Below are 27761 nucleotides of genomic sequence, written 5' to 3'. Positions count from 1 at the left end.
ATACACAGAAACTAACTTCAAACTGCGGACAGAATGAATGAAAGAATACGGAGATTAATATAGTTAATAGTATGAATAATATAATTAATATAAATAATATAAATTAAAATATTTTTTTTAAAAAACACCAAGAAGTGTATTTAAACTATCGAATCGCAAAAATGTGTAGAAAGTACCTTAAAAGTAAATAACGGAATTGAAAATTATTTTCTTGCACTGATAAATTTACCTGACGACATTATAGAACGTGTGAGGAGTTAGTCAGATGGTTTTGCATTATTTGTGGCATTCGCCACATATAGATATGAACACATTGATCGAACCACAGTTCGATTGCCAAACCGCTGACTGCAATGCAGTCCGTTGCATTTCATCGAATTTAACGTTACCATATCTGTTGCGTTCATCGCGGTAACACCATGGGAAATTTAATTTCAACTCCTGAACGAAGTGATGCCGTGTGGACCAATTCAACGTGCTGCATCCGTTCTATACAAACTCAACTCCTCTCTCTCTCTCTCTCTCTCTCTCTCCCCTACGATCAACGTTGAAGATTTATTATTGTCCAAAAACTCATTCATCTCATATATTTTTCTTTTGGCAGAAAATATATTTTTATAATTTTATTTTATTGATTCTACAAGTCAGACAAACTCAACTTAACTCCTTTTACACTTTAATGTGAAGTTTTTACTAATTCTGACCCACTTTAAAGATTTATTAATTAAAAGTGATATATCTTTAATTTTAAATCCTTATGTCTGACTTAAACTATATTTCACTACTGATCATTCAGTTAAAAAAAATTACAATATTATGTTTTTTACATTATTGTTCTCACAGTAAAACGTGAGGTGTTAAAATAGCACCAGAATGGATTAAAATAATCTGCAACAGTTTAATCTCTCTAGGATTAAATTAACACCAAAAATAATTAAAATAATCTATTTTGGTGTTATTTTTAACTATGAATGAAATTTTACTTTAAGGGGACCCGCACCCGAAATTTCAACTATAACAGAATATAATTGAAAAAATTTGGTATATTTTTTTCTGACACTATTTTGATTCAGAAATAAGGTGAACAAAGAAAAAAAAATTTTATGATTTTTTCGAAAATTAAAAAAAAAATTTTTTTTATTTTTTTGTAACTTTTGACAAAATTAAAATTTTATAAAATCCATGCCCTTAATTGTACAGGGGGTTGTAAGGAACTCATTAAAACAAAAACATTTTTTGTAAATTTATGGTATAACATTATAAACCATAAATTTACAAAAAAATGCTTCTTCTTTCACAAATTTTATTATTTTTTAATGGTTTTTGTTTTAATGAGTTCCTTACAACCCCCTGTACAATTGAGAGCATGGATTTTGTAAAATTTTAATTTTGTCAAAAGTTACAAAAAAAAATCAAAAAAAAAAAATTTTTTTAATTTTCCAAAAAAATCATAAAATTTTTTTTTTCTTTGTTCACCTTATTTCTGAATCAAAATAGTGTCAGAAAAAAAATATACTAAATTTTTTCAATTATATTCTGTTATAGTTGAAATTTCGGGTGCGGGTCCCCTTAAATAAAACACCAAAGTCAACGATTTGTAAAAATTCAACGAATTCAACTTTTCCAGGGAGAATAGTAAGTTAGTAAGTTAGTTACTAACTTACTAATTGACTTAATAACATAGTTACTAAATTCAATTGTGTTAAAAAATTTAAAAAAATTCTGGTCAAATTTCAATTCTCTTTATAAATAATAAAATTCTTCTCTAATATTCAATTATTTTACAAAATTTTAATCAAATTCTTGTCAAAATTTCAATTATTTTCAAAAAATTTCCTCATTTAAATGATTTTTAATATCAACTATTTTAATAAAATTACCGAAAAGAATTCAGTTATTTAAAAACAATTATAATAAAATTCTACGCAAACATTCAATTATTTTCATAAATAATAAAATTTTTTACAGGAATTCAATTATTTACACATTTTTTTACGAATTTCTTCGCAATAATTCAATTATATTCATAAATAATAACATTTTTACAGGAATTCAATTATTTTTATAAATAATAAAATTCTTTTAGGAATTCAATTATTTTCATAAATAATAAAACTCATTGCAGAATTTCAATTATTTTTAATGCAATTTTAATCGAATTCCTCGAAAAGTGTAATTATTCTTAAAAATTTTATTAAATTCGTCCAAAGAATTTAATGATTTAAAAAATTTGTTGATAACATTTTTTATGACAATTTAATTTCATGAAACATGAAATTAATAAATTATTTATTTTTGTATTTAAATAATTGAAATCTCGTAGAATTTATTAATAAAAATGTTTCTAAAAATGAATTTCAGTTAAAATTTTAGATTATAATTAAATATTGAAATAATATAACGTGGATTTTTATAAATTATATAAATTTTGAAAAAGTTTCAAACTAAAATCATTGAAATCCTTAATTTTTCATATTTTTGACAAACAATTCTGTAGAATTAATTCTTTTTAAAAGTTTAATAGGATTTTTAATTGAAATTATTTCAAGTTTTTATTTTTAAAAATATATTTAATTGCAGAATTTCCGAATAATTAAAATTTTGTAAAATTGAATTGTAAACGAATGAATTTGAAAATTCTCATTAAACTCATCGCAGCGTGTCAATTATTTTTCATACAATTAATAATTGAATTCCTTGAAAAAAGTAATTATGTTCATGCAAGTTTTAATAAAATTCGACAAAAGAATTCAATTATTTGAAAATTGGTTAATAAAATTCTTTATGAGAATTGAATTTTGAGAAACATTCAATTATTCAATAACTTATTTACTTTTGCATTTAAATAATTAAATTCTTGTAGAATTTTCTAATAAAAATTTATTTTCATTTCGTAAAAATGAATTTCAGTTAAAATTTTAGATTATAATTGAATATGAAAGGCAATATAGCGTGAATTTTTATAAATAATTGAATTTTGAAATTAATTTTTTTAAAAAAATTTAATTGAATTTTCTTTTATATTATTTGAAGTTTTTATTTTCTAATATGCATTTAATTAAAGAATTTAGGAATAATTGAAATTTCGTGAAATTGAATATTATAAACAAATGGATTTGAAAATTGTCAAAGATCTTTTTCGAAAATTATTAAAAATAATTGATATAAAGTAAAATTGTGGTTAAAAATTTTTGAAAATAATAATTGAATTGAAATAATGAAAATAATTTTGAAGAAGTATTCTTATAATATAAAATAATGATTTTATTTCTTGGTCATCTTTAATTATTATAAAATATGAAGAAATCGATGACTCCGAGTCGAAGACTCGGAGTTATCGATATCTTCATGTTTTATAGTTATAAAAAAATTTAATGAACTAAAATTTCATTGATTGTAAAAAATAACACCAAAATTAATTATTTTAATCTTTTTTGGTGTTAATTTAATCTGCAACACTTTTTAATACCTCACGATTTACTGTGAGCTTGCAAGAACTCGTTCATCTAATATTTTCCTTTAAAAAATATTTTTGAGATAATTTGGAAATTTTGAACTTTGAAAAAATTTTGGTTTTGACAAAACATAGGAATATTTTGAAAAAATTTTTGAAAATTCTAATATTAAAAATGTTTTATTATTTTTTTGAAAACAAGAAGTAGTTATGAATTATTTTGTTTTCAGTAGTAACAGATATTTTTAGTCAGACATAATAATACAACTACTAATTATTATCTTATTTTTTATCAGTAAATAACATTTTATTTATTTCCAAGTAGTGAAAATCGATTTTAGTCAGACTAAACAATGATAAACTAGTAATTAAAGAAACAGTAGTAAATAATAGTTTCAAATCAGAAATAATCTACTAATTCCTTTGTTAGTAGTAAAAACAGTTTTAGTCAGACAATATGATGGAAAAGCAGTAATTAAAACAACAATAGTCAACAATAGTTCAAGTCAGACATAAAAAATTTTTTATAAGTAGTAAAAAGCACTTTTAGTCAGACGTAACAGTTGATAATCTAGGAATTATGCTAGAAGTGGTAAAACCACTTTCAGCAACGCATAAAAGTTTACATAACATTATTCTTTTTGGTATCAGTAGAAAAAAATTTGTTCATCAATCAACTCATCAGTAGTAATTGGCAATTTAAGTCAGACATATTTCCCATTAGCTTTTGCTTTGAAACGAAATTTTTTCAACTAATATTCTCAACTTACAAAAAAAAAGTCTCCTGTCTATTAAAAGATTTTAATAAAAGCAGCGTTTTTAATTCCCTTTGATTAAAAATTTAATTCACTATCTATATGTATATCAACTTTATTGATATTCGTTACATATATAAAAATTTCTTGCACTCGAAAAGCAGAATCGCAGCGCACCTTAGCAGAAGTTTCATGAAACTAGAACGTAAAAGGATTTTCCCAGAGGGTGAGTTATCGATTACCGGAATAACTTGCAATTTCTACTACAATTTTCCACTGAGCATCAAGAGATGGCAGTAAATGTCCAGTTCGACAACAATAGGGGTTGAAATTCAATTCTTTTATTTCTTTAGTTCAGTTAACAAATTTTTTGATTTCTACTTATTGCAAATAATAAATATATTAAGCACAATGGAGAAATAAATCTAAATCTAAATCTACTACCTTGTTTATGAACAGCCCCATTATTTTATTATAATAAAGGAAAATTGTTTCTTGAATAAAAAGACAATTTGATAGAAAATGCAGAAAAAAGTACACTCTTGAAACAATTATAAACTTTTCTAATATAAAACAACTTACTTATCGTAACTTTCATATAGTTCTTGACTCTTTTCCCTTCGAGTCATTATTTTCCTTTCCCCTTCTCATTTTTTTTCCTCATTTTCTTTTTTCTTTTTTTTTAATCTTTTTGTTAGTTAATTTTTCTCTTTTAAAAAGCCATCTTACATTCTAGATTCGAGTCTCTCATCTTTTTAGTTTCTCTCCCAACAATTGAGCTCTGGAATGTGTCGCCCCGTAAATATAATTTCTTCCCAAGCTAACGCCTTACGAAGTGGAAGCAATGGCCTTTAAAGGAAAAGCGCGTTATTAAGCAGCCGAGCCAGCAAAATGTAATTCGATAAACGATGAAAGAAGGCACGATTCTAGAATAATGTATAAGAACCAGAAAGAATTTTTTTTTTTCTATTTTTTTTTAATATAGAATCATTTCAATCAATTAGAAATTTGCTTCATAAAACTTGGTGTAGAGGGGGGGGGAATGGGGGTGTGGATATAATAATGAGTTCATTGCTCTCTTTTGTCATTTTAAAATAATAATTAAATTTCAGTTAGCGCACCACATCTGTTCAATAAATTTGTAGAAAATTATATTCGAGTCAATGCCTTCAATTATTATTATTCTCGCTTCATTTAAAAATATGATGATAATTTTCATTAAATTTTATTTTAATAATATTTACCTTCTCATTATATGTTTTTATTATTGATAATTTTATTTGTAATTTATTTTTTAATTGAACTATATTTTTGAATTATAATTGGAAAATTATGATTTTTAAATTATAATTAGTATTGTTAATTAAAATTTTTAATATTTTTTTCTTGAAATACTTTTTTTTTACTCTTTACTCTCAAATTTTGAATAAGCAAAGATGTTTAGTAATTTTAATCAGTGACTGACATTTTGTTTCTGAATTAGTAAATTTTACTAATAAATAGTAATAATCAGGGTTGCCACAAAAATTTAATTTTGTTTTTCCCTTATTTCCAGACAAAATTTTGACTTTTTGCCTGACCCAAAAGAATATTCTGATTTACTCTAAAAATTATTGGATACTCAAAAAAAAGTTCTATTACATTTATTTATTAATTACTTTAATTGTAAAATTATTCGAAAACATGAATAACTTTTTTTTCAAATAAATATTTAATCATTATTATTTTTCTATATAGGAATTAAGATTCTCAAATACAAACTGTGAATTACTATTTTTAAAGATTCTTATTTTAAATTCTTTTCAAAATTCAATTATTTCTAAAAATTTACGCCATAATGCTTTTAATATTTAAATTATAATTTAAAATTTTTAATAAAATTCATTATTTAATCAATTTTTATTAGAAAATTTTTTGAGAATTCAATTATTTAAATACAAAAATAAATAATTTATTAAATAATTGAATATTTCTTAAAATTGAATTTTTATAAAGAATTTTATCAAAATTTTTAAAAATAAATAAATAATTGAATTCTTTCGACGAATTTACAAAAAAAAATTTAAGAATAAATGCAATTTTCTCTCATTTTATTCAAAGTTATATAAAAAATTATTGAAATTTTGTTATTTATGAAAATAATTGAATTCTTGCAACAAATTTCATTAAAAAATTGTTTAAAGAATTGAATTCCTGTGAAGAATTTTAATTTTGAAAATAATTGAATTCCGGAGAAAAATATTATTATTTATGAAATTTTTTAATTTCTTGTGAAGAATTTTATTCAAATTTTTTTGAATAATAATTGAATTTCTCATAATTTTTTAAAACTTTTTCAAAAAAAAAAATTAAATTCCATTGAGAAATTTCATTAAAAAATTGAAAATAATTGAAATCTGACGAAGAATTTTATTAAATTTTTTTTTTAAATAATTGAATTTTATTCCTGTGAAAATGTTTATTTTTGAAAAGAATTTAATTCTTGGGAAGAATTTTATTAAAATTTCTTATATAATAATTGAATTATTTCGATGAATTTTATATTTTAGGAAAATAATTGAATTGTTGCGAAAATTTTTACAAACAATTTTAACAATAATTGTTTTTCCAAGGAAAAATATATTTTTATATTTTACGAAAATAATTGTATTCAATGATCAATTTTATTCTAATTTTTGAAATTTATAAAGCATTTTATCAAAATTTTTTTAAATAATTGAATTTTCGAGAAAAATTTTATTATTTATAAAAATAATTGATTTCTTGCAAAAAATTTTATTCAAATTTTTTAAAATAATTTAATTCCCATAAAAAATGTATTATTTGTGATAATAATTGAATTTTTAAGAAGAATTGTATTGAAAATTTTATTAACTAAATCTTGTAAAGAATTTTGTCAAAATTTAGTTTAAATAATAGAATTTTATTTAAATATTTCTAAATAATAATTGAATTTCTCAGAACTATTTTTTTTTCAATTCTCTGAATATATTTAAATTTTTTTGAAAAATTTCTTTTAAAAATTTAAAATAATTGAAATAATTTCTAAAAACTAATTTTATGATAGTTCTTAAAGAAAGTTATTTAAAAATAAATTATTGTCAGAAATTGAAAAAATTGTAGGTTTTGTATTAGAATTCTTGACGATTTCTTTTAATATTCAGAATTTTCATATAAAGTCTAAAAATTTAATTTTTTACAGTATAAAAAGTAAAAATTTTAAATAAAAAATCTTATTAATAAAATGAATAATAAATAAAATAAAAATAATAATGAACTATAATATTAACTGAAAAAAAACTGCTTTAAAATCAAATTATAAAAAAGGATCTACACCCTTTCAGAAATTTTAATAAACAGTCAAATGTCACATTTTTTTGGAAGTAAAATATTTCTCTTAGAATTTTTTTTTCTTTTTTTAAAGAAAATGTATCACACAGCCAATGTGTATAACAAGAAATGTTATAAAATCTTTATTAAATTTTTATACTGCTTCGCCCTCTCTCTCTCTCTCTCTCACTGTTTTTCTTAGCACCGAAAAAGGGGTAAAAATTGAGAAAAAGAAAAAAAGTGTAAGATTTTAACTTTTTTAAGGGTATCGAGTCGAAAAGTTCAAACATTGTATTTCGAACATAACAGAGCCTGGAGAATAATAAATAACGTTTCTAGGAATTACAGTAGCGTGAGAACTTTCGATTGCCACGATCAATCACGGATTCGGAACCGTGGATTTGGATTTCAGCACAATAAGCCGATAAATATTCTGCTCAATATCAGAGGAGAAACCGAGAAACTTTGAATTCGCGTGAAGTTTACTGTGTGAGCGGGGGATGATTCAGATTCATTCAAATTCAAATTGCATTCCTCGATGTTTCGGATATAGTATACACCTAGGTGTAGGACGAAAAAAGAAACACTTTATAATCAACAAAACACAAACACTTTTTTTGTCGCTTTTCTAATTTTTTTTCTTCGATTTTTCGTTCTTTTCTTTCTTTAGTTTTCTTTTGTCTTCTTTACTTTCTTTTCATTAATTTCTTTCTTTTATTTTTTTTCTCTTCTTTATTTTTTTTTATTTTTTTTCGTTTTTTCTTCTTTTTTACTTCATTTAATAAATAATAAATAAAATAATAAATTTTCATTATTTTGTTCTTTATTCTTTTTAATTTTCTTCCTTTTCTTTTTTTTTTGTTTTCTTTTGTTTTTTCTTCGTTTTTCCTTTATTTCTCTTTTTTCTTTAAATTCCTTTCTCTTCATGTCTTTTTTCATATTCTTCATTATTTATTAATACATAGAAAGAATATTATGAATTATTCTTTTTATAATGCACAATCATATTCTGATTTGTGTGATACTTGAAGACTGAAAGCAGTTTGTATATAATGAAATTCTCACATAGCTATAAGTAAGGAATTTGTACAAAGGGAAAATAATTTGTTCATCAACTTGTCTTAATTAATTAAACACATTTCTGTCTCTTTTGAAATGCACATGACAATAAGAGAACATTCACAATGTCTGTGTGCAGCGTGTTTCTCTGGGAAAATATTTTTTCTTACCGTTTATAAGAAATTCGTTATTCTATATTCTTGCGAGAGATAATATATTTTAATTAAGTAAAAGTGAAAATTAATTTTTTACAAATATATGAAATTCAAATAAAAAATGTAAATATCATTAATTATAATAATAATTATAATTAATTAAAATAATCATAATCATAATCATAATCATAATTAAAATAATAAATAATATAAATATAATAAAACAAAAAAAATTATCTCTACAAAAATAATTTAAAAATTGGTGGAAGCTTTCTTTTACTAATTTTACTTTTTCTAAATTAAATTTAATAAAAACTTTTTTTGTTCTAAATTCAATTTTTATTTTTATTAACAATTTACGTATATAATGAATAATTGTGATTTCCATTATAATTTACTACAGAGAATTAAAAATTCAATTTTTATTTTTATTTACAATTTACGTATATAATGAATAATTATTATTTCTATTATAATTTAGTACAGAGAATCATTGTTGGAATTTTAATTAATGTTAAATTCACTAAACATCAAATTATGGAATATAGATAATTTTACGTTTATTTAATGGTTGGATTGGACGATGATTTAATTTTTCACCGTTTGAAAATTCAACTAATCTAAATAATTGCATCTGAAAATAGTGTAATTAAAATTTGATTATTCCATGATTATTTTTTAAAACAATTTTTAAAACAACAAAATTTAGTTAGACTGGTGTAAGTAAATAAATGAGTTAATAAACAAATAAAAAATAATAGAAAAATAATAAGCAACTGATAATAATAATAATACTTTATAGCATGAAGTAAAAAATAAAAAATAAATAATAATAATAATATAATTAATATTTATATTATTTTATATTATATTATTATATTATATTAATATTATAAATTTTCAAAAATCTCAAACCTCTTTTTTTGTTATTGTCAAAATTTGAGCACTCAAAATCCACAAAACATTTTCCCAACAAAGTGGCCTTGTCACTGAACCATTATACATATAATAACCACGTTCCGTTGTAAAAATTGACAATGGAAATGGTTCAACTGTTGTTGAACTATTTTCCTTTTTAATTAACAACAAACTCTTTGCTAAAGGAGAAATACTTGAATTTTTTCCATCATTAATCTGTGAAAATAATGAAAATATTAATGATAATTAATGAAATCATAATAAATGAAAATAAAAATCATAATCAATCATAAAAAATAGAAAAAAAGAATTAAAAAATAGAAAAACTAATAAAAAAAATTTTTTAAATACAAAATTAAAAAAAAATTTGTTATTAAATGAAATTTTATTAAAACATTGATGCAATCGAATATGAATTTTTTTTTTCATCAACCATTATTTAGAATCGTAAATACCTGAAATACTGTTCCATAAACTAATAATCCATCACTTTGGTTTAGAGCTTTTTTGAAGCTTTCGTATTTGTCACGATAGTGCACTAAATGCATCTCCAAAGGGAAGCTATTTTTTCACAAAAATAAAATTTATCAAAATAGTATTTTTAAATATTTTTTTAAAAAACGAAATATTTTTTTTTCGTAAAATCAGTCATTTTACCATGTATAATTATAAGTATGTTCACTCCCACAGGAGTCATTAATACCCCAATGAAAGTGTAAACTGTCAAAAATGTATTTACGATTTGCAATTTGTATGAAAGGAGTCTCATTTGTCCATTTAGCAATTAATTCGGCTGAAATTTTGTTACGTTTCATTTTTTTCATATTGAAGTAAAATAAATTTTTTTTCTATTATTCTTTTAATATTTTCTCATATTTAAATAAAACCAATTTTTTCTATTATTTTTTGAATATTTTTTCTTATTAAAATAAAACAAATTGTTTCTACTTTTTTTTAAAAAGTTTTTCTTATAATAAAACAAATTTTTTCTATTATTTTTTAAATATTTTTTCTTATTAAAATACAACAAATTTTTTTTTCTATTATTTTTCAAAATACTTTTTCTATAAATTTCTAATTATTTTTTCTATTGTTATCATTTTACAATTATATTACCTGAATATTTTTTTAATACTTTTTAACTTCTACCTTTTTGTCCAGTATTTGAAAATTTCATTTCTTTTGGTATCACATCATATCCATGAAATATCAAATTAAAATCTTGATCGTTTGAAGAAATATTCGATAAATCAATATTTATTGGCGATTGTCTATTTCCAGAGCATTGAGAATAATTATTACCCCATTCATGGGCATTCAAATAATTGTAGCGAATAGAAGATTTAATGTCATCTGTAAAAGTGTATTTTCAATTTTCTCAAAATTGCCGCAAACATATATTTTCTTTCGTATAAAATAAACCACTCAAAATTCCAACTTTAATAAATTTTCCGTTTACTTCCATCGATAAAAATATATATATATATATATATATATATATATATATATATATATATATATATATATATATATATATATATATATATTAACTATTGGGTTTTATATCTTAGTTTGAAATAAATTTCCAAAAAAGCGGCTCTTAAATTATTTTAATTTGTCAAATAAATAACGAAATATTTATTGTTCAAAAAAAAAGAAACTAAAACTTTTCCCTCACCTGTTTTCATTTCAGCCGTACATTCCAATTTTATACTGACAATTTTATACAGAAATGCATAAGTTAATATTACACTTATAAAAAATTGATACATCACTCTTTTTTTCAAATAACAAAAAATATCGAATAGAACAAAAGACAAATTATCGAATCGAACACAATTTTTAAATTTAGAATTTTACAACACTTTTGAAATAATTTAGAACAATTTGAAATGATTCAGAGCAATTTAGAATTAATTCAGAATTGAGAAATAATTTTAATTAGTAGGTATTAAATTAATAATAATAAAGACTTTATAATAATAATTTAATTAGTTTAAATTTAATTTATTATTTAATTTGAATTTAAAAAAAAAGAATTAATTAAAACCAACGAATTAATTAGACGTGCAAATTGAAACAAAGTTTTAAATTAACAAATGGTTCGACAATAAAAAATAAAATCTTTTTTGTTAAAAACTATTTTTTTTTTTGAAATCACAATTTATTTAAATTTTATTCTTCCTTTTTTACTAATATTAACATTTATCGACTAATTGGAGAAACAAAAGATAGAAATGAGAATTTTTTTTTATCAAATATTATAATATTCATGAAATGTTCTGTAGATTTTTCATTTGTAAAGGTTCGTGTTTTGCGACTGTGGTTTATATAGGAACGTGTCCAGTCATTTGTCACGGGTCACGTTTCAGAATATTTTGCAAAGCCTCCAGTCAATAAGCACTGAATACGTATATGGTTTTGAATTTAATCTTACAATTTATTTGTGTGTGCGTGAACTTTAAAAAGCTAACACCTCAACTAAAAGGATTGCAATATTTATTAAACCATTTATTTTTTACAGTTTCAATCGGCAAATATTATTCTCGTTTTATATAAAGTTCAAATTTTTCGTTTAATGTTCATTTTTTAGTAAATGTGCCTGCATTGTTTATTATCATTAATATTATTTCTTATTTTTTTTATTACTATTATTATTATTAATATTATATTTTTTAAAATTATTTTCAAAAATTTTAATATTCTTCTTTAAAAAAAATTCAGTTATTTTTAAAATTCTTCGCTAAAATTAAATTATTTTTATTAAATAAATTCTTGGAATGAATTAAATTATTATAAAAAATCTTAATAAAATTTATGAAAACAATTCACTTATTTTTAAAATACAATTTGAATAAAATTCATCAAACGAATTCAATTATTTTCAAAATTTTTAATAAAATTCTTTACAAGAATTCAATTCTTTTTTTATAAATAATACAATTTTTCGCTGAAATTTAATTATTTTTTTTATGAAAAATAAACATTTTTCCGCAAAAATTAAATTATTTTCAAAATATAATTTTATTTAAATTCTTTGAAATAATTCAACTATTTTCAAAAATTAGTTTAATTAATTATTAGAAATTATTCAAATTATACAGTTTAAATAAAATTTTTCGAATGAATTCAATTATTTTCAAAATTTTTGATAAAATTCTTTATAAGAATTAAATTCTTTTTTTTTAGCTATAAATAATACAATTCTTCGCTGAAATTAAATTATTTTTTTTTAAGAAAAATAAACATTTTTCGGCAAAAATTTAATTATTTTCAAAATATAATTTTATTTAAATTCTTTGAAATAATTCAACTATTTTCAAAAATTAGTTTAATTAATTATTAAAAATTGTACAATTTAGAAGAAAAATATCAAATCAATTCAATTATTTTCAAAAATTTTATAAAATTTAAAAAATATTTCAATTATTCTCAAAATTTTTAATAAAAGTTTTTGCACGAGTTGAATTATTTTTAATACAATTTAAATAGACTTTTAAGAAAAATTCAATTATTTACAAAAATTTGAATAAATTTCTACGCAAGAATGAAATTATTTTAGATTGAAAATTATAAAATTTACAATATTTTTTCAACTAAAATGTTATTTTAAAAAATTCAAAAAAGATTGCAAATCAAAGAAAAAAAGAATATTTTGTAATTTTTTTTGCAAAAATAGTGTTAAAAAATTTATTCTCCAAATTTGAATTATTAAAAAATTTTAATTACTGTTTTTTTCTTTTGAATAATTAAAATTTACTAGTTAATAGATTTTTGAAATATTTATTACAAAACTGCATAGAAATTATAGTTTAATTACTTATATATAAATTAATAGATTTCAAAATTTTTATTAGTAAATTTTATGTAAATTATAGATTAATTATTTACACAAATTATTTTGATTTTATAAATGTTTATATAAATTATTAGATAAAATCTAATAATTAAAATATTTATTAGTTAGCTTTAACTAATTTAAAAACAAAAAGTCAGTTACAAATTGAAATTAATAATTTTTTTCTCTATTTCGAATTTATAGACTGGATTAGGTAACAAATGAAATGAGAAGGGAAGGGGGTTCCTTACTTTTATTCTTTCTTTTTTTTAGCTGCATTGGAGGGGGTTTTTCGAACTTTTAATATTTCTTTGTTTCAACCTTGTTAATTAAATTTTTTCTTTGTTCAAGAAAATTGTATTTCATTTTTTACATTCATTTATTATTTACCCTTATTCTCTATAATTATAAAAAGAAAATAAAAATTTCCTACAAAATTAAAGAAGAAAACACAAATTTATGTTTGCATTGAATCTTTAATTCAGAGTTTAAAATAGTAAAAAAAAAACAATGAAGAGCTTAGTAAAAAATTCAGTGATCTAAATTTTTTATAATTACCCAAAAAGAGAGAAAACAGAAACTGTGAAAATAATTTGTGAGAGCCAGACAATCATTATAATTAAAGTGCTTCAACATAATAGAATTTTTATTTCTTCCTTTAGAGTATATAATGTAATTTGAAAAAGTAGAATTTTACACAATTATTCAAGACAACCGTTTAATATTATAAATGAATTCAAGAAATGCGAAGCGTACGTATATTTAATTAAATTTTCTTTTTGACAAACAAGATTTTAATTTTCATTCAACGAATGAATATATATATATATATATATATATATATATATATATATAAAAGATAAAATCTACTTTTAGTTTAATAAAATTGCATATATAATAATGTTAGTAGAATCAGATTAAAATCTTGGTAATTTATGAGAAATAGGAGGGATAATATTGAAGTGAAATTAAATGAGTTGCTAACAAGATTGAGTCCCATGTGTAATAAACTATAATTGTTATCTTATCCAGCTATAGAGAGAGAGAGAGAGAGAGAGAGAAAGTACCAAGAAGGAAGTCATTCGGAAACTGGGACTTGCCCACTCGCATTAAGGACATCGATATTCAAAGTTTCCTCGGAAGCAGCCGTTTCAAAACTTATAGCTTCGCTTAATTTCACACGTGCGAAACTCGCTTATCGCAAATTTCCTACCCACCAGTAAAGTTATCAACTCGAAAATTTCCAACGTGAATTCCAAGTGAAACTTTTTGGTCCGAGAAATTGTATATCTTTTATCAAAAATATTCTTTAAATTTATTTAAATTTTTCAAATCAACATCATCAAGATATGGGTGATTTTACTGAAAGTGCTAAGTTTTGAACATTTTAAATTTATTTTCATTTCAAAATTATATATGCTTTTTTCTATTGAAACTACTTTATTTCATACTCAAGAGTAAAGAATTGTAGAATTATTCAAAAACACCAATAACTTTTTTTTTTAAGAAATTTTTAATCATTTTTTATTTTTCCATAAGAATTAAGATTTTCAAAAATTTAAAATTCAAATCTTTTTGAATTTTAACAACTTATATAAATATTATTCTGTAACATGAAGTAAAACATAAATTAAACTTTTTCGAAAAAATTAATTCTACAGAATTGTTAATTAAAAAATAAATAATTTATTCAATAATTAAATATTTCTTAAAATTGAATTCTCATAAAGAATTTTATCAACAAATTTTTAAATAATTCAATTCTTTTGAAGAATTTTAATTGAAACATTTTTTTTCAAGAACATTTTTTGAAAAATTCAATAAAAATTGTATTAAAAATAATTGAAATTATTAATTTATGAAAATAATTGAATTCCTAAAAAGAATTTCATTAAAATAATTGAATCCCTGTAAAAAAAATGTATTATTTATGAAAATAATTGAATTATTGCGAAGAAAATTTATAAGAGATTTTGAAATAATTGGATTCTTGTGAAATTTTTATTATTTATGAAAATAATTAAATTTTTGCGCTAGAATTTTATTGAAATAGTTAGATATTGAAAATCATTAGATTGAAGAAAATTTTTAAAAATAAATAAATACAATTAATACTATAAAAAATTCGAATAAAATTTAGGAAAACAATTCACTTATTTTTAAAATACAATTTAAATAAAATTCGTCAAATAAATTCAATTATTTACTAAAATTTTCATAAAATTCTTTATAAGAATTCAATGATTTTTACAAATAATAAAAATTTTCGCTGAAATTCAATTATTTTTATAAAAGATAAAAATTCAATTATTTTTAATATAATTTTATTTAAATTCTTTGAAATAATTGAATTATTTTTAATATAATTTTATTTAAATTCTTTGAAATAATTCAATTATTTTTAAAAGTAGTTGTTATTTTCAGTACAGTTTGAATAAAATTTTTCGAATGAATTCAATTATTATACAAATTTTTTATAAAAGTTTTTGTATGATTTTAATTATTTTCAATGAAATTTTAATAAAACTTTTTAGAAAAATTTAATTATTTTCAAAAAATTTAATAAATTTCTACGCAAATTCCTAAAGAGAATTTTATTATTTATGAAAATAATTGAATCTCTGTAAAAATTTTATTGTTTATGAAAATAATTGAATAATTGAAATTTTGACAAGAATTTTATTAAAAATTTTGAAAATAATTGAATTTTGGATAAGAATTTGTTATTTATAAAGATAATTGAAATTTTTACAACAATTTTTTTTCATTTTTCAATATAATTGAATTTTTTTTTTAAATTTTATCACTTTTGAAAATAATTGAAATTTCTACAATCAATTGTAAATACTTCAAAATTTTATTATTAAAGATAATTGAAATTTTTACCAGAATTTTTAAAAACTTTTTCAAAATTCAATTATTTCTAAATATTCACGCTATAATACTTTTAATATTCAAATCTTATCTGAAATTTTAACTGAAATTCATTTCTAAATCAATTTTTATCAGTAAATTCTAGAGTTCAATTATTTAATATACAATATTAAATAAAAAAATGTTATTATTTGTAAAAATTAAAAATAATTGAATTAAGGAAAATTTTGGAAAATAATTGGAATTTTGCCAAGAATTATATTAACATTTTTGAAAATAATTAAATTTCAGAGATGAATTTTATTATCCATAAAGATAATTAAAATTTCGACCAGAATTTTTAAAAACCTTTTGAAAATTCAATCTTTTCTATATATTCTCGCTATAATGCTTTTAATATTCAATTCTTATCTGAAATTCATTTTTTAATCAATTTTTCTATGATAATTCTACGAGAATTCAATTATTTAAAAATATAAAAATAATTAATTTATAGAATAATTGAATTTTTCTTAAAATTGAATTCATTCGACGAATTTTCATACAATTTTTAAGAAGAATTACATTTTTCGAGGAATTCAATTAAAATTGTATAGAAAATAATTGAAATTCTGCGATGAGTTTCATTATTTTTGAAAATAATTTAATCTCTGTAAAAAATGTTATTATTTATGAAAATAATCGAATTATTTGCGAAGGTAAAAAAATAGTAAATAATTTAATTCCTGTGAAATTTTTACCTATTATTTTTAAAAATAATAATTAAATGTTTGTGTAGAATTTTATCAATATTTTTTTAAAGTAATTGAATTCATATGGAAAATTTTATTTGAATATTAGGTGGAAATTAAAAACCATTAAATTTAAGAAAATTTTTGAAAATAATTGAAATTTTGACAAGAATTTTATTAATATTTTTGAAAATAATTGAATTTTGGATGAGAATTTGTTATTTGTAAAAGTAATTGAAATTTTTTTGCATTTTTGAATATAATTGAATTTCTATTAAGAATTTTATTACTTTTGAAAATAATTTAATTTCTACAATCATTTGTCAATTCTTCAAAATTCAATTATTTCTAGTGTTTTTTTTACATTTATTTTGGTTAGGGCACAATATTTTCTGGTAAAATATAAAAATATTGTACTATAAAAAAAATCCATAAAAGTTTAGTTTTCTTATGAAAGTTCTATTGGATACATGTTAAAAAGGCTTCGGAGATGCAATTATTTTAGCTATTGTATAAATTCTGTTGAATAATATTGTTTAATTTAAAAAAAATTATAATTAAGTGCTAAATTATCACTATAGAAATGGTTAATAATTATTAGAGAGTAGATTTTATAAAATTAATCAAAAAATAAAAATTGTCACTTTTAGAATAATTACCCATATAAATTACTTCTTCTTCTTCTTCTCCTCCCTTTTTTGCCCGAAATTTCAAAAATATTATATATTTTCAATTAATATTTAACAGACGCCTCCAGTTTCGATACATATTCATGAAAACTACCCCGAGTTACTGTTAGAAAAAAAGAGAGAGAAAAGGAAAAAAAAGGAACGAAAAGAGAAAAGGGTATCAAAAGAATAATAATTCATGCTACTGACCTACTTAATGCGCAGGTTTATCGCAGTAATTACTAAAGGGCGAGGAAACATTTGAATTGCCTGTTTTATTCTGAATCTAAAAATATATATGATGTTCGGATGGGGAAAAAAAATATTTAGTACCAAGGTCAATGAGAAGACATTAGGAAAATGAATGACAACAATGAATTCATTATGTTCGTCATAATGAAGGCTCGTAGAGAACTTTTCATCAATTTTTTTCTTTTTTCATTATAGAATGACACGAAAAAAATAAAAAGAAGCAAAGTAGCAGAATTTTTTAATTTAAAATACCGATGAGTGAAATAATAAGCGATTGTTCTAATTAACATTTTTTTCTTTTAAGAAAACGAACAAAAATCGAATTTTTTGTCCTATCATTTCAAGATTCAATAGTAATTATCATCAGTGTTCAGGCTTACGTCAAAACAACTCAGAAACTTTGTTCCAAGCTTCGCCACAGAGTGTTAGGTTGAGCTAATTTACAACCAACTTTCTGTCTATCAACAAAAATTATTCTTTATAAAAATATTAGGTAAACAAATTTTGTTAAAAAATAAGTGCCTATTGTATATGTTTCTTTAAATAAACAATTAATAAAAATATAAGTAAATTAAAAAAATAAATGTACCAAATAAATTTTTTTTCAGTATAAATTATAAAAAGTAAAACACTTAAAAAAAAGACGAAAATTGTAAAAAAATATTCTTTGCTTAAAAATGAAAAAAAAAAAAAATTGACAATTCTGCATATTGATTTCAGTAATATTTAAAATACACTCCTGATGATTCACCAAATTATGTCTGAAAAAAAATTATCTAATTTACAAAAATTATAGAATGAATTTTCAAGTTTCATTCAATAATTTTTCTCTCTAATAACTATCTTCCTCTAATTATCAATTAAAACAGAATTTGATTATTAGTCTCATTATTCTCAATAATGTTTAATTTGTCGATAAATTTTCTCGTAAAATATTGAATGGATTAGATATTTTTATTTTATGACGGGCGCAAAAAAATTTAATTATAAAGAAAGGCGATTTTTCACATCACTGTCTTTTTTTATTTTTATATATTTTTTTATTTATATATCGTAGAAATCTGTTTTAAGAGTAATTTTCTCTTTTTCATATAAAATATTCAATAGTTAATTGTTTCCATTTTTTATGAGAAAAAAATATTTGAACGACGAATTAATATAGCGACAATCACGTGATCTGACATTCGTATTCTATTAAGAAATTAATGAACGGACAAAATTCACATTATGAATAATGTTCTTTATTATTTAAAATGAATTGAACGCTCGTTTTGACAACGAAAATTTTATTTGACATTTTAAAACAGAATATTACGAATAAAATTTTACCGACTAAAAAAAAAAAAAAAAAAAAAAAAAAAAAAAAAAAAAAAAAAAAATTAATGATAATAATAATAATTAACTATAATACTTTAAATGTTCTTTTATTCATTTACTTTTTCTGTCCCTCACACTCTGAAGTTGTCTTTTGTTTATACTTTTGTTTTTTGTTATCTTTAGATAGATTGTATATTATATTATTACGTTATAATTATTTTTATTTTACAATTAATTCAAAATTGTAATGACAAATAGAAATCATCAGAATTTTTTTCACTTCTTTTCATTAAAAGACTAAAATTTTGTTAAATATTATGTTTTGTTAAATTAAAAATATGCAGATTTTTGTTCTTTACTTCTAAACAAAATTAGAAAATTGTTAAACAACTGTGACTAAGAAATAGAAAATTTATTTATTTTGCATTACTTTTTGTTTATGAATCACAATTTTTTTAACAAAATTATTATTTTATTTTAGAAAAAAAAGAAAAATATTTGCATAATTTCTATTTTTAATCTTTTTTTTAAACAGGATTTTCCACAGGAATTAAGACATTCATAAATTTTAAATTCAAACCTTTTTTTAAATTAAACAACTAAATAAAATTAATAAAAATTAAGGATCAATTTTCCCAAAATTTTTTTCCCAAAAAATGTTTTCCCAAAAAAAATTTTTCCCAATATTATATTTCCCAAAAGAAAATTTTCCCAAGCAAATCATTTTTCCCAATATTTTATTTCCCCAAAAAAATAATCCAACACTGTTTTTTCGAAATTTGAAACTATTAATTTGTCGAACTAGAATTTATTCAAATTACAATTTTTTTAAACTAGGTATTATTTTTTCAAACTACAATTTATTAAAAGTATTTTTTTTTAAACAAAAATTTATTGAAACTATTATTTTTTCGAAATAGAATTTACTCAAATTATTGTTTTTTTCAAAATAGAATTTATTGAAATTAGAATTTTTTCAAAATACTATTTACATTTATTCAAACTATTATTTTTCAAAGCACAATTTATTCAAACTATTGTTTTATCGAAATAAAATTTATTGGAACTATTATTAGTTCGAACTAGAATTTATTCAAATATTTTTACAAACTAGAATTTACTCAAACTATTTTTTTTCAAACTTGTTACGTATTTACAATCACTTGGACATTACGTTCGAATGTGATTATTTACTACTAATTTGGTAATAAATATACATTTTGGAAAAAATATAACATTAGGAAAATTTTTTAAAAAATCCAGCATTATGAAAAAAATATTTTGGGATAAACTGTTTTGGGAAAAGTTTTTTACTCTAACTTCATCAAAATTATTTTCATCATTTTACTTTAATTATTATTTTCTAAAATTTTAAATTAATTTTTATGAAAATAATTGAATTCCTTAAAAAAATTTTATTATTCATGAAAATAATTGAATTTCTGTGAAATTTTTATTATTTATGAAAATAATTGAATTTCTGTGAAATTTTTATTATTTATGAAAATAATTAAATTTTTGCGTACAACTTTATTAAAATTTTTTTTAAATAATTGAATTCTTTTTGGGAAATTTTATTAAAATAGTTGATATTCAATTTTTAATTTTTATTTTTTTAATTTTTAATTTTTTTTTATTTTTATTTTTATTTTTTTAATCATTGAAATTAGAAAAAGTTTTGAAAATAATTGAAATTAGGACAAGAATTTTTTTTAGACATTTATGAAAATAATTGAACTTTGGAGAAGAATTTTGTTATTTATAAAGATAATTGGGTTTTTTTCAAATTTTGAACATAGTTGGATTTTCTAAGAAGAATTTTATTTTTTTTTTTAAATAAATCAATTTCTGTAATTATTTGTAATTTTTCCAAAATTAAATTTTTTTAGTGTTTTCAACAAAAATTAAAATTTTTAATTCTTAATTCTATTATTTTTAAAATTGCTAATTTTATTTTTAAAAAAAGGTAGTAAGAAGTTATTATTATAATTATGGTAATTACAGTAATAAATATTATTATGATTATAGTAATTATAATAACAATAATAATAATAATAATAAAATAGGAAATTAAGGTTAACGGACATTAAATTTGAGTACGCATTATAGATTTAGCGTGTAAAGAAAATAGGAATTTTTTCTACCACACATTCATTCCTCTTGTCATTCACTTGACCTATATTTTAATGAAAGCTCTATTACTGTGAGTGTGAATGTGGTTTTAATTGATAGCAAGAAATTCTAAAATGAAAATCACATATGCTGCTTGCTTGTTTTATTTTGCATATATTTACAACAAGTGATGGTAAATTTTAAAAACATTTTTTTTTAAATGTTTTCGAACTATTAAAGTCACTCTTAACTTAAAAAAAACAAATTGCAACGAATTTATACCAAAAATGTGGATCAAATAAAAAATTGATTCAAATTTTTGGTACCAATTTGATCCAATTCAGTATCAATTTGATTTACTATCTTGAATTAGTGACTGTCTTTTTGCTACTGAATTAGTAAATTTTACTAATAAATAAAATATTAATTTCTACTAATTTAATAGTAAAATTTACTAATTCAAATGCAAAAAGTCAGTCACTAATTGAAATTAGTGAACATTTTTATAAAAAGTTTTTAGAGAGTTTAATACAATAAAATTGTACGCAATTATATTTATAATACAATATAATTATACAATTAATAATTAATTCCAATAAAATATACTGAACAGAAAAAATTACATATTTCATTGAAAAAAATTATTATTAGTGGAAGAATAAGAAAATTAGATAATTAGTAAATGAAATTTTTGCGAAATGAAAATATATGTAAGCAAAATGTCCTTATGGCAGTTGGAAGAATTGAAGCGTGAAGCTTTAATATACTAAATGGCTTTTACTAGAAATTTCGATAAAGTTTGAAACTTCCCTTCCATCAATACATACCATCTTATGAGAAAGTTAATATAACTGAAGAGAGTGAAGCAAATTTAAACTTTTGCTGAAAACTCATGTCCGTAATGATTAAGAACTTGGGTTCATATTTTCAAGAAGCATCATCAATAGTGTATGTTTCACGAGCATTAAGAATTAATCATAATTATTAAAGAATTGTTTTTTTTTCCTACAAAAGGAAAAACTTTCTTTTACTCAATTTATCCAACTGAAGGAAAGTACGTTATCGAATTTTATGAAAGTATTTTACAATTTTTTTTTTAATTTATTTTTACTTTCATTAAACTTTAATTTAATGAATTGATATTAATTTTTATAGAAAAATTAAAAGACAATGAACTTTTTTTCTTCCAGATGGAGAAAGTATTTTTCTATTATTTTGCATTTTGGTTTTTTTCTAAAAAAAAAAAATTTCTAAACTGTCTAAATTCTAAAATGATGTTTCACATTATATCATGAGAGAACAAAGGAGGAAAATTTTGCTAAGGTGTTGACGTCTTAAATTTGAATCAACAATTCAATATTGTTTTCACTGGGAGTCAGGAGCATAAACCGAAAATGAATGGCGCTTTGGAAGAAACACTTATGGGATAGTTTCGCGAATCTCTACAGAGTTGTACACGACCCGCAATGTTTCCCGTTTAGATTTGTGTCTGTGTGAGAGCGAGAGAGAAAGAGAGGGAGAGAGAGAGTTGTACTTTACCTAAACACTGAAATACATACTATGTTTTGCAAGTGAAGTATAAGGTTTTAACTTAAACAAATACTAATGACACCGTTTCACAAAAGGGAAGAACAAAACCACCTTTGATAAAACAATTTCACGAATCATAATTATAATTAATAATCTGTACATAAGAAAACAGTTGTACAGTATGATCTAATTAAAATAAATTGGTAGTTTTTTATCAATAGAATTAAATTAAGGGGAAGAATTTGGAATAAATTTGTGAAAATGTCTAAAATTTATTATTAACTAGTATAAATACACGAGCGCGGCAAATTTTAAAGCCCATTCTTAGTCACAATAAAAACTTCCTTTCTGAAATTGAATAAAAATTAATTAATTAAATTAAAATTAATTAAATAAAAATTTATTCAGTTTTTAAAAAATATAATTTTTCAAAATCCAATTCTTCAAAAATACGATTATATTTCAAAACAATGTTTAACGGTATAATAAAGTATAATAAAATAAAAAATAATATAGTAGGTATAATAAAATAAAAGTATTTATAATAAAGTTAAATTCTTTTAAATATAAAATTTATTTCAATAAAATTTCACAAAACTTTAAATTGCATTAATTTTTTAAATTCTTTTCGGGACTTCAATTATCTTCCATTTTAATTGCAATTTTTTACTAACGTAATTTTTTTTAGAATTTCTACATTAAATTATTCAGAAGTACAATAATTTTTGTTAAACGAATATTTAAAAACTTATTGTTATTTATTTTAAAGTAATAATTATAATATTTCTTTATTTTAATTAAAATTTCAAAATACTTTCAATGTATAAACTATTGAAATTTAATTATTTCTAAAAATTACAACTTTAAAAGTAAATTATTTTTTAGAATTTTTGAATGTATTTTTTTAATGTAATCTTTTGAAATTTAATTATTTTTTTAAATTCCTGTTATTTCTTCTAATATTCAATTAATTTTCAACAATTTGAACTGAAGTTCTTTTCTAAATCAATTCTTATTAGAATTTAACAATAATTGAATTATTAAAAACAAGAATTTTTGTGAAATTTAATTATTTTCCAACCTTTTAGTTGAAAATCTTCAAAAAATACAATAATATTTAAAAATAATGGTTTAAAGTAAGAAAATCAAATTCTTTTAAATACAAAATTTACCTTAATTTATTAAAGTAAAACGAAAAAATTTTCAATTTCTTCAATTTTTTTTGTAAATTATTATCAGGAATTCAACAATTGTCAAAAAATTTTAATCACGATATTTTAAAAACTCATTTTTTTAAAATCTCTAAATAAAATTTTTCAAATTTAATTAATTTTTGTTAAACAAATATTTAAATTTCTAATAATTTAAATGTAAAACCTTTTGAAATTAAATTATTTCTTAAAATTACAACAAATTTTCCAAAAGAAAATTATTTTTTAGAATTTTTAAATAAAACTATTCAAAAGATTAATAAGTTTTTATAGGAAAATAAGAGATGAATAATTTTTTAAATAAACATTTACATATTATTATACTTCTATTGTTAAATAGATAAATTCGATTAAAATTTTAAAAAGATTTTAATTTAAAAACCGTTTGAAATTTAATTATTTCTTAAAATTCCTGTTATATCTTCTAATATTGAATTACTTTAAAAATTTTAACTTAAATTACTTTCTAAATTTATTTTTATTAGAATTCAACGATAATTTGAATTATTTAAATACAAAAATTTTTGTATTCAATTATTTTCCAATTTTTTAATTACAATTTTTCAGAAAATACAATAACATTTAAAAATAATTTTTAAAGCGTAAAACTAAAATTCTTTGAAATATAAAATTTTGTTTTAATAAAATGTGAGAAAATTTACTATTTTTTCAAATTTTTTAAATTTATTTTCAGGGAATTCAACTGTTTTCAAGAAAATTTAATTAAGATTTTTCAAAAAACGACATTTTTTAGAATTTTTAAATAAAATTTTTCAAATTCCACTAATTTTTGTTTAATAAATATTTGAATACATATTGTTATTTATTTGTCAAACAGGAATTAAAGTTTCAAAACACTTTAAATGTAAACTGCAATTCGTCCATTCTTAAAATTTCTTTTTATAATATTAACTAAAATTCTATTTGAAATCAATTCTTATTAAACATTTGTATCTGAATTGAATTATTTAAATACAAAATTTTTTGTAAAATTAAATTATTTTCCAAATTTTTAATCAAAATTTTTCAAAAAATACATTAACATTTAAAAATAATTTTTTAAAGTAAGAAAATCAAATTCTTCGAAATATAAAATTTATTTTAATAAAACTTGAGAAAAATTTCGATTTCTTAAATTTTTTAAAAATTATTATCAGGAATTCAACTATTTGCAAAAAATTTTAATCACGATATTTTAAAACTCATTTTTTTAGAATCCCTAAATAAAGTTTTTCAAATTTCATTATTTTTTGTTAAACAAATATTTAAATTTCTAATACTTTTAATGTAAAATATTTTCAAATTTGTCTATTTCTAAAAATTAGAACTGCAATTCTTCCGATTCTTAAAATTTTTTTTTATAATATTAACTAAAATTCTATTTCAAATCAATTCTAATAAAAAATTTGTATCTGCATTTAATTATTCAAAATTTTAAATACAAAAATAAGTGATAGAATAATTGATTATTTCTAAAAATTGCAACTTTATCTCTATTTGTTTTTTTTTTTTATTTTTGAGAAAGAAAATTCGTAAACTATTCAAGATTTCTAATAATTTGATATTTTTTGAATACTTTAGATAAAATTTTCTTTTTACACTTATTTCTCTAACCTTGGAAAATCCTTTCATTGTCAAAATTTTAGAGAATTTAATTTCACTAAAACACTAATGACTCTATTTTATTATTTTATTTACAAACTTGAGGACAAAATATCTCGATAATTATTTTTCTCAAATAAATTTAATAAATAATTATAATTTTTGGAAATTTTTCTCTTAATTAATTTATTAGAAAATAATAATTTCGCATTAATATAATTCCTCATTTTGTAATAAACTTCATTTTCTATTATCCTCTTCCGTATGTGCAGTGAATCGCGAATATTTTTGAACAAACAATTAAAAGCAGAGGTCAGAAGTAATTTAAATATTGAACTTTCAAAACTTTTTTCATGCTAAATTATTTTTTTTCAACACATTCTCTTTTTTTTTTTTTTATTTTAGTCGTGGAAAATTACTTGTATCCTGTCTATATAGGATAAGTGCTGGCAAATGGGAGCGTGATTCTTTCTCTTGTAAAATTCATTGCCCCTCGCGAAAAGTGTGTAAGATTCGACTTGAAATGAAGTTTCAAAAACCACACACACACATACGCCAGGTAGTTTAATCAGAAAACCTTGTTTGATGTTTTCTACCTGATTTTTACAATTCCAGGCATGATTCCTTTTTCTCCCACACTTTAGCTTTCCATCCTTTTTGTCGACAGGGTACAGAATCAGTTGTGGCATTGGAGAAAACTGCTCTTTCGTCTCCATAATTTTTCAGGAAGTGGGAATCGAAGGAGGAAGAATTGAGAGTGTGGGAAAAGGAGAGAGAAAGAGAGAGAGAACGAGAGGGTGAATGTTGAGGACGGTTTGAGCCGCAAGAAAAGATAAAAACTTCAGGTCACGTAGCAAATGTGAAGAGGGCGTTGAGGGCATACGACGATATCCTGTTTGACAAGAAAGGTAGAGTCGAAAGCGTCTTCCGATGAGACAGTCTGACACGTGTCGAGACCTCGATATCCTTCTCAATCGGAACGAGCATATCACGCGACACGCTTCTGCATCCCACCAAAAGAAATCCGTCAAATTCAATGACGTGTATCATAACAGTAAACGTGTTTCTTGAATCATATGCCCTCACAGATTTATCTTCAAAAATATTCTTCAAAAAAAAAAAAAAAAAAAATTCAAGAAGCACTTGTCACTTTTTTTTTTAACAATGTCCTTACAATTTTAAACATTTAAATCAACGTCGAATATTTTTCCCCACTTCTTCTAATTTTTCCATTTTATTAACAAAACAACAAAAATTATCCGCACTTTATTAACATATTTCTAAATAATTTTGGACAACGATAATAATGATTCTATCACTCGGTTTTCAACACATAATTAATTTTGGACAACGTCGAATATTTTTCCCACCTCTTTTTAATTTTCCTCTCAAATACAAAAAACCAAAAATATCCCCATTATCATAATTCTAAATAATTTTGGACCCGATTTAATTTTTCCCTCTTTGAAGCTCGTCACATATTATAAAAAAAAAATATTTTTTTTTTACATAAAATATACAATTTTATTAATAATACAATAATTCTATTTTTATTTTATACAACTAGCAACAATTAACTAACTTAATTAAAAACTAAAATCAACGAATTAACTATCTTCTTACTTACATTTTTAAATAAAATTAGCAATTTTAAAAATAATAGAATTTAAAAATGTTTAATTCAAATTTTTTTTCATAAAAATACAATATGAATTGGAATATAGTTATAATACTATTAAATATAGTTTTAATACTATATGATTATAACTGTAATAATCATGTATTATGAGATAGGGAATTCAGGGAAGAGTCAGAGATTTTTATAAAAAGTACTGGAAGAAATTAAATTTTTAGAATTCATAAGAAAAATCGGAATTTTGGTGTCATTTTTGTTTGCTTCATTATCTATGAAATTACCACGAATTCTAATAAAAAAAAACCTTCGAATTTGTCTA

The 27761-nt window shown here is 20.7% G+C and overlaps 1 protein-coding gene across 1 annotated transcript; it reads right to left on the bottom strand.

Moving 5' to 3' along the window:
- Positions 1–9222: 9222 nt before the first annotated feature.
- On the bottom strand, positions 9223–11595 carry LOC122509506 (carbonic anhydrase 2-like). Its single transcript, XM_043623631.1, has 6 exons — positions 11350–11595; positions 10821–11024; positions 10329–10464; positions 10127–10232; positions 9669–9887; positions 9223–9387 (listed from the first exon to the last, which is right to left on the bottom strand). The coding sequence occupies exons 1-6, from the start codon at positions 11441–11443 to the stop codon at positions 9289–9291; spliced, it is 858 nt and encodes a 285-aa protein (XP_043479566.1). The 5' UTR covers positions 11444–11595; the 3' UTR covers positions 9223–9288.
- Between the last annotated feature and the right edge of the window lie 16166 nt (positions 11596–27761).

Source organism: Leptopilina heterotoma, unplaced genomic scaffold (assembly GCF_015476425.1).
Source record: "Leptopilina heterotoma isolate Lh14 unplaced genomic scaffold, ASM1547642v1 Lhet_60, whole genome shotgun sequence".
Taxonomy (NCBI): domain Eukaryota; kingdom Metazoa; phylum Arthropoda; class Insecta; order Hymenoptera; family Figitidae; genus Leptopilina; species Leptopilina heterotoma.
This window is presented reverse-complemented; position numbering and strand designations above follow the sequence as displayed.

What these genes read in the sequence shown, in the direction of transcription:
- LOC122509506 (XM_043623631.1), bottom strand. Translation starts at nt 11,443, where the DNA reads ATGTATCAATTTTTTATAAGTGTAATATTAACTTATGCATTTCTGTAT. An exon ending in TACGGCTGAAATGAAAACAG is followed by an intron (nt 11,025 to 11,349) that starts GTGAGGGAAAAG and finishes ACACTTTTACAG; the next exon opens with ATGACATTAAATCTTCTATT. An exon ending in TTTATGGAACAGTATTTCAG is followed by an intron (nt 9,888 to 10,126) that starts GTATTTACGATT and finishes TTATTTTCACAG; the next exon opens with ATTAATGATGGAAAAAATTC.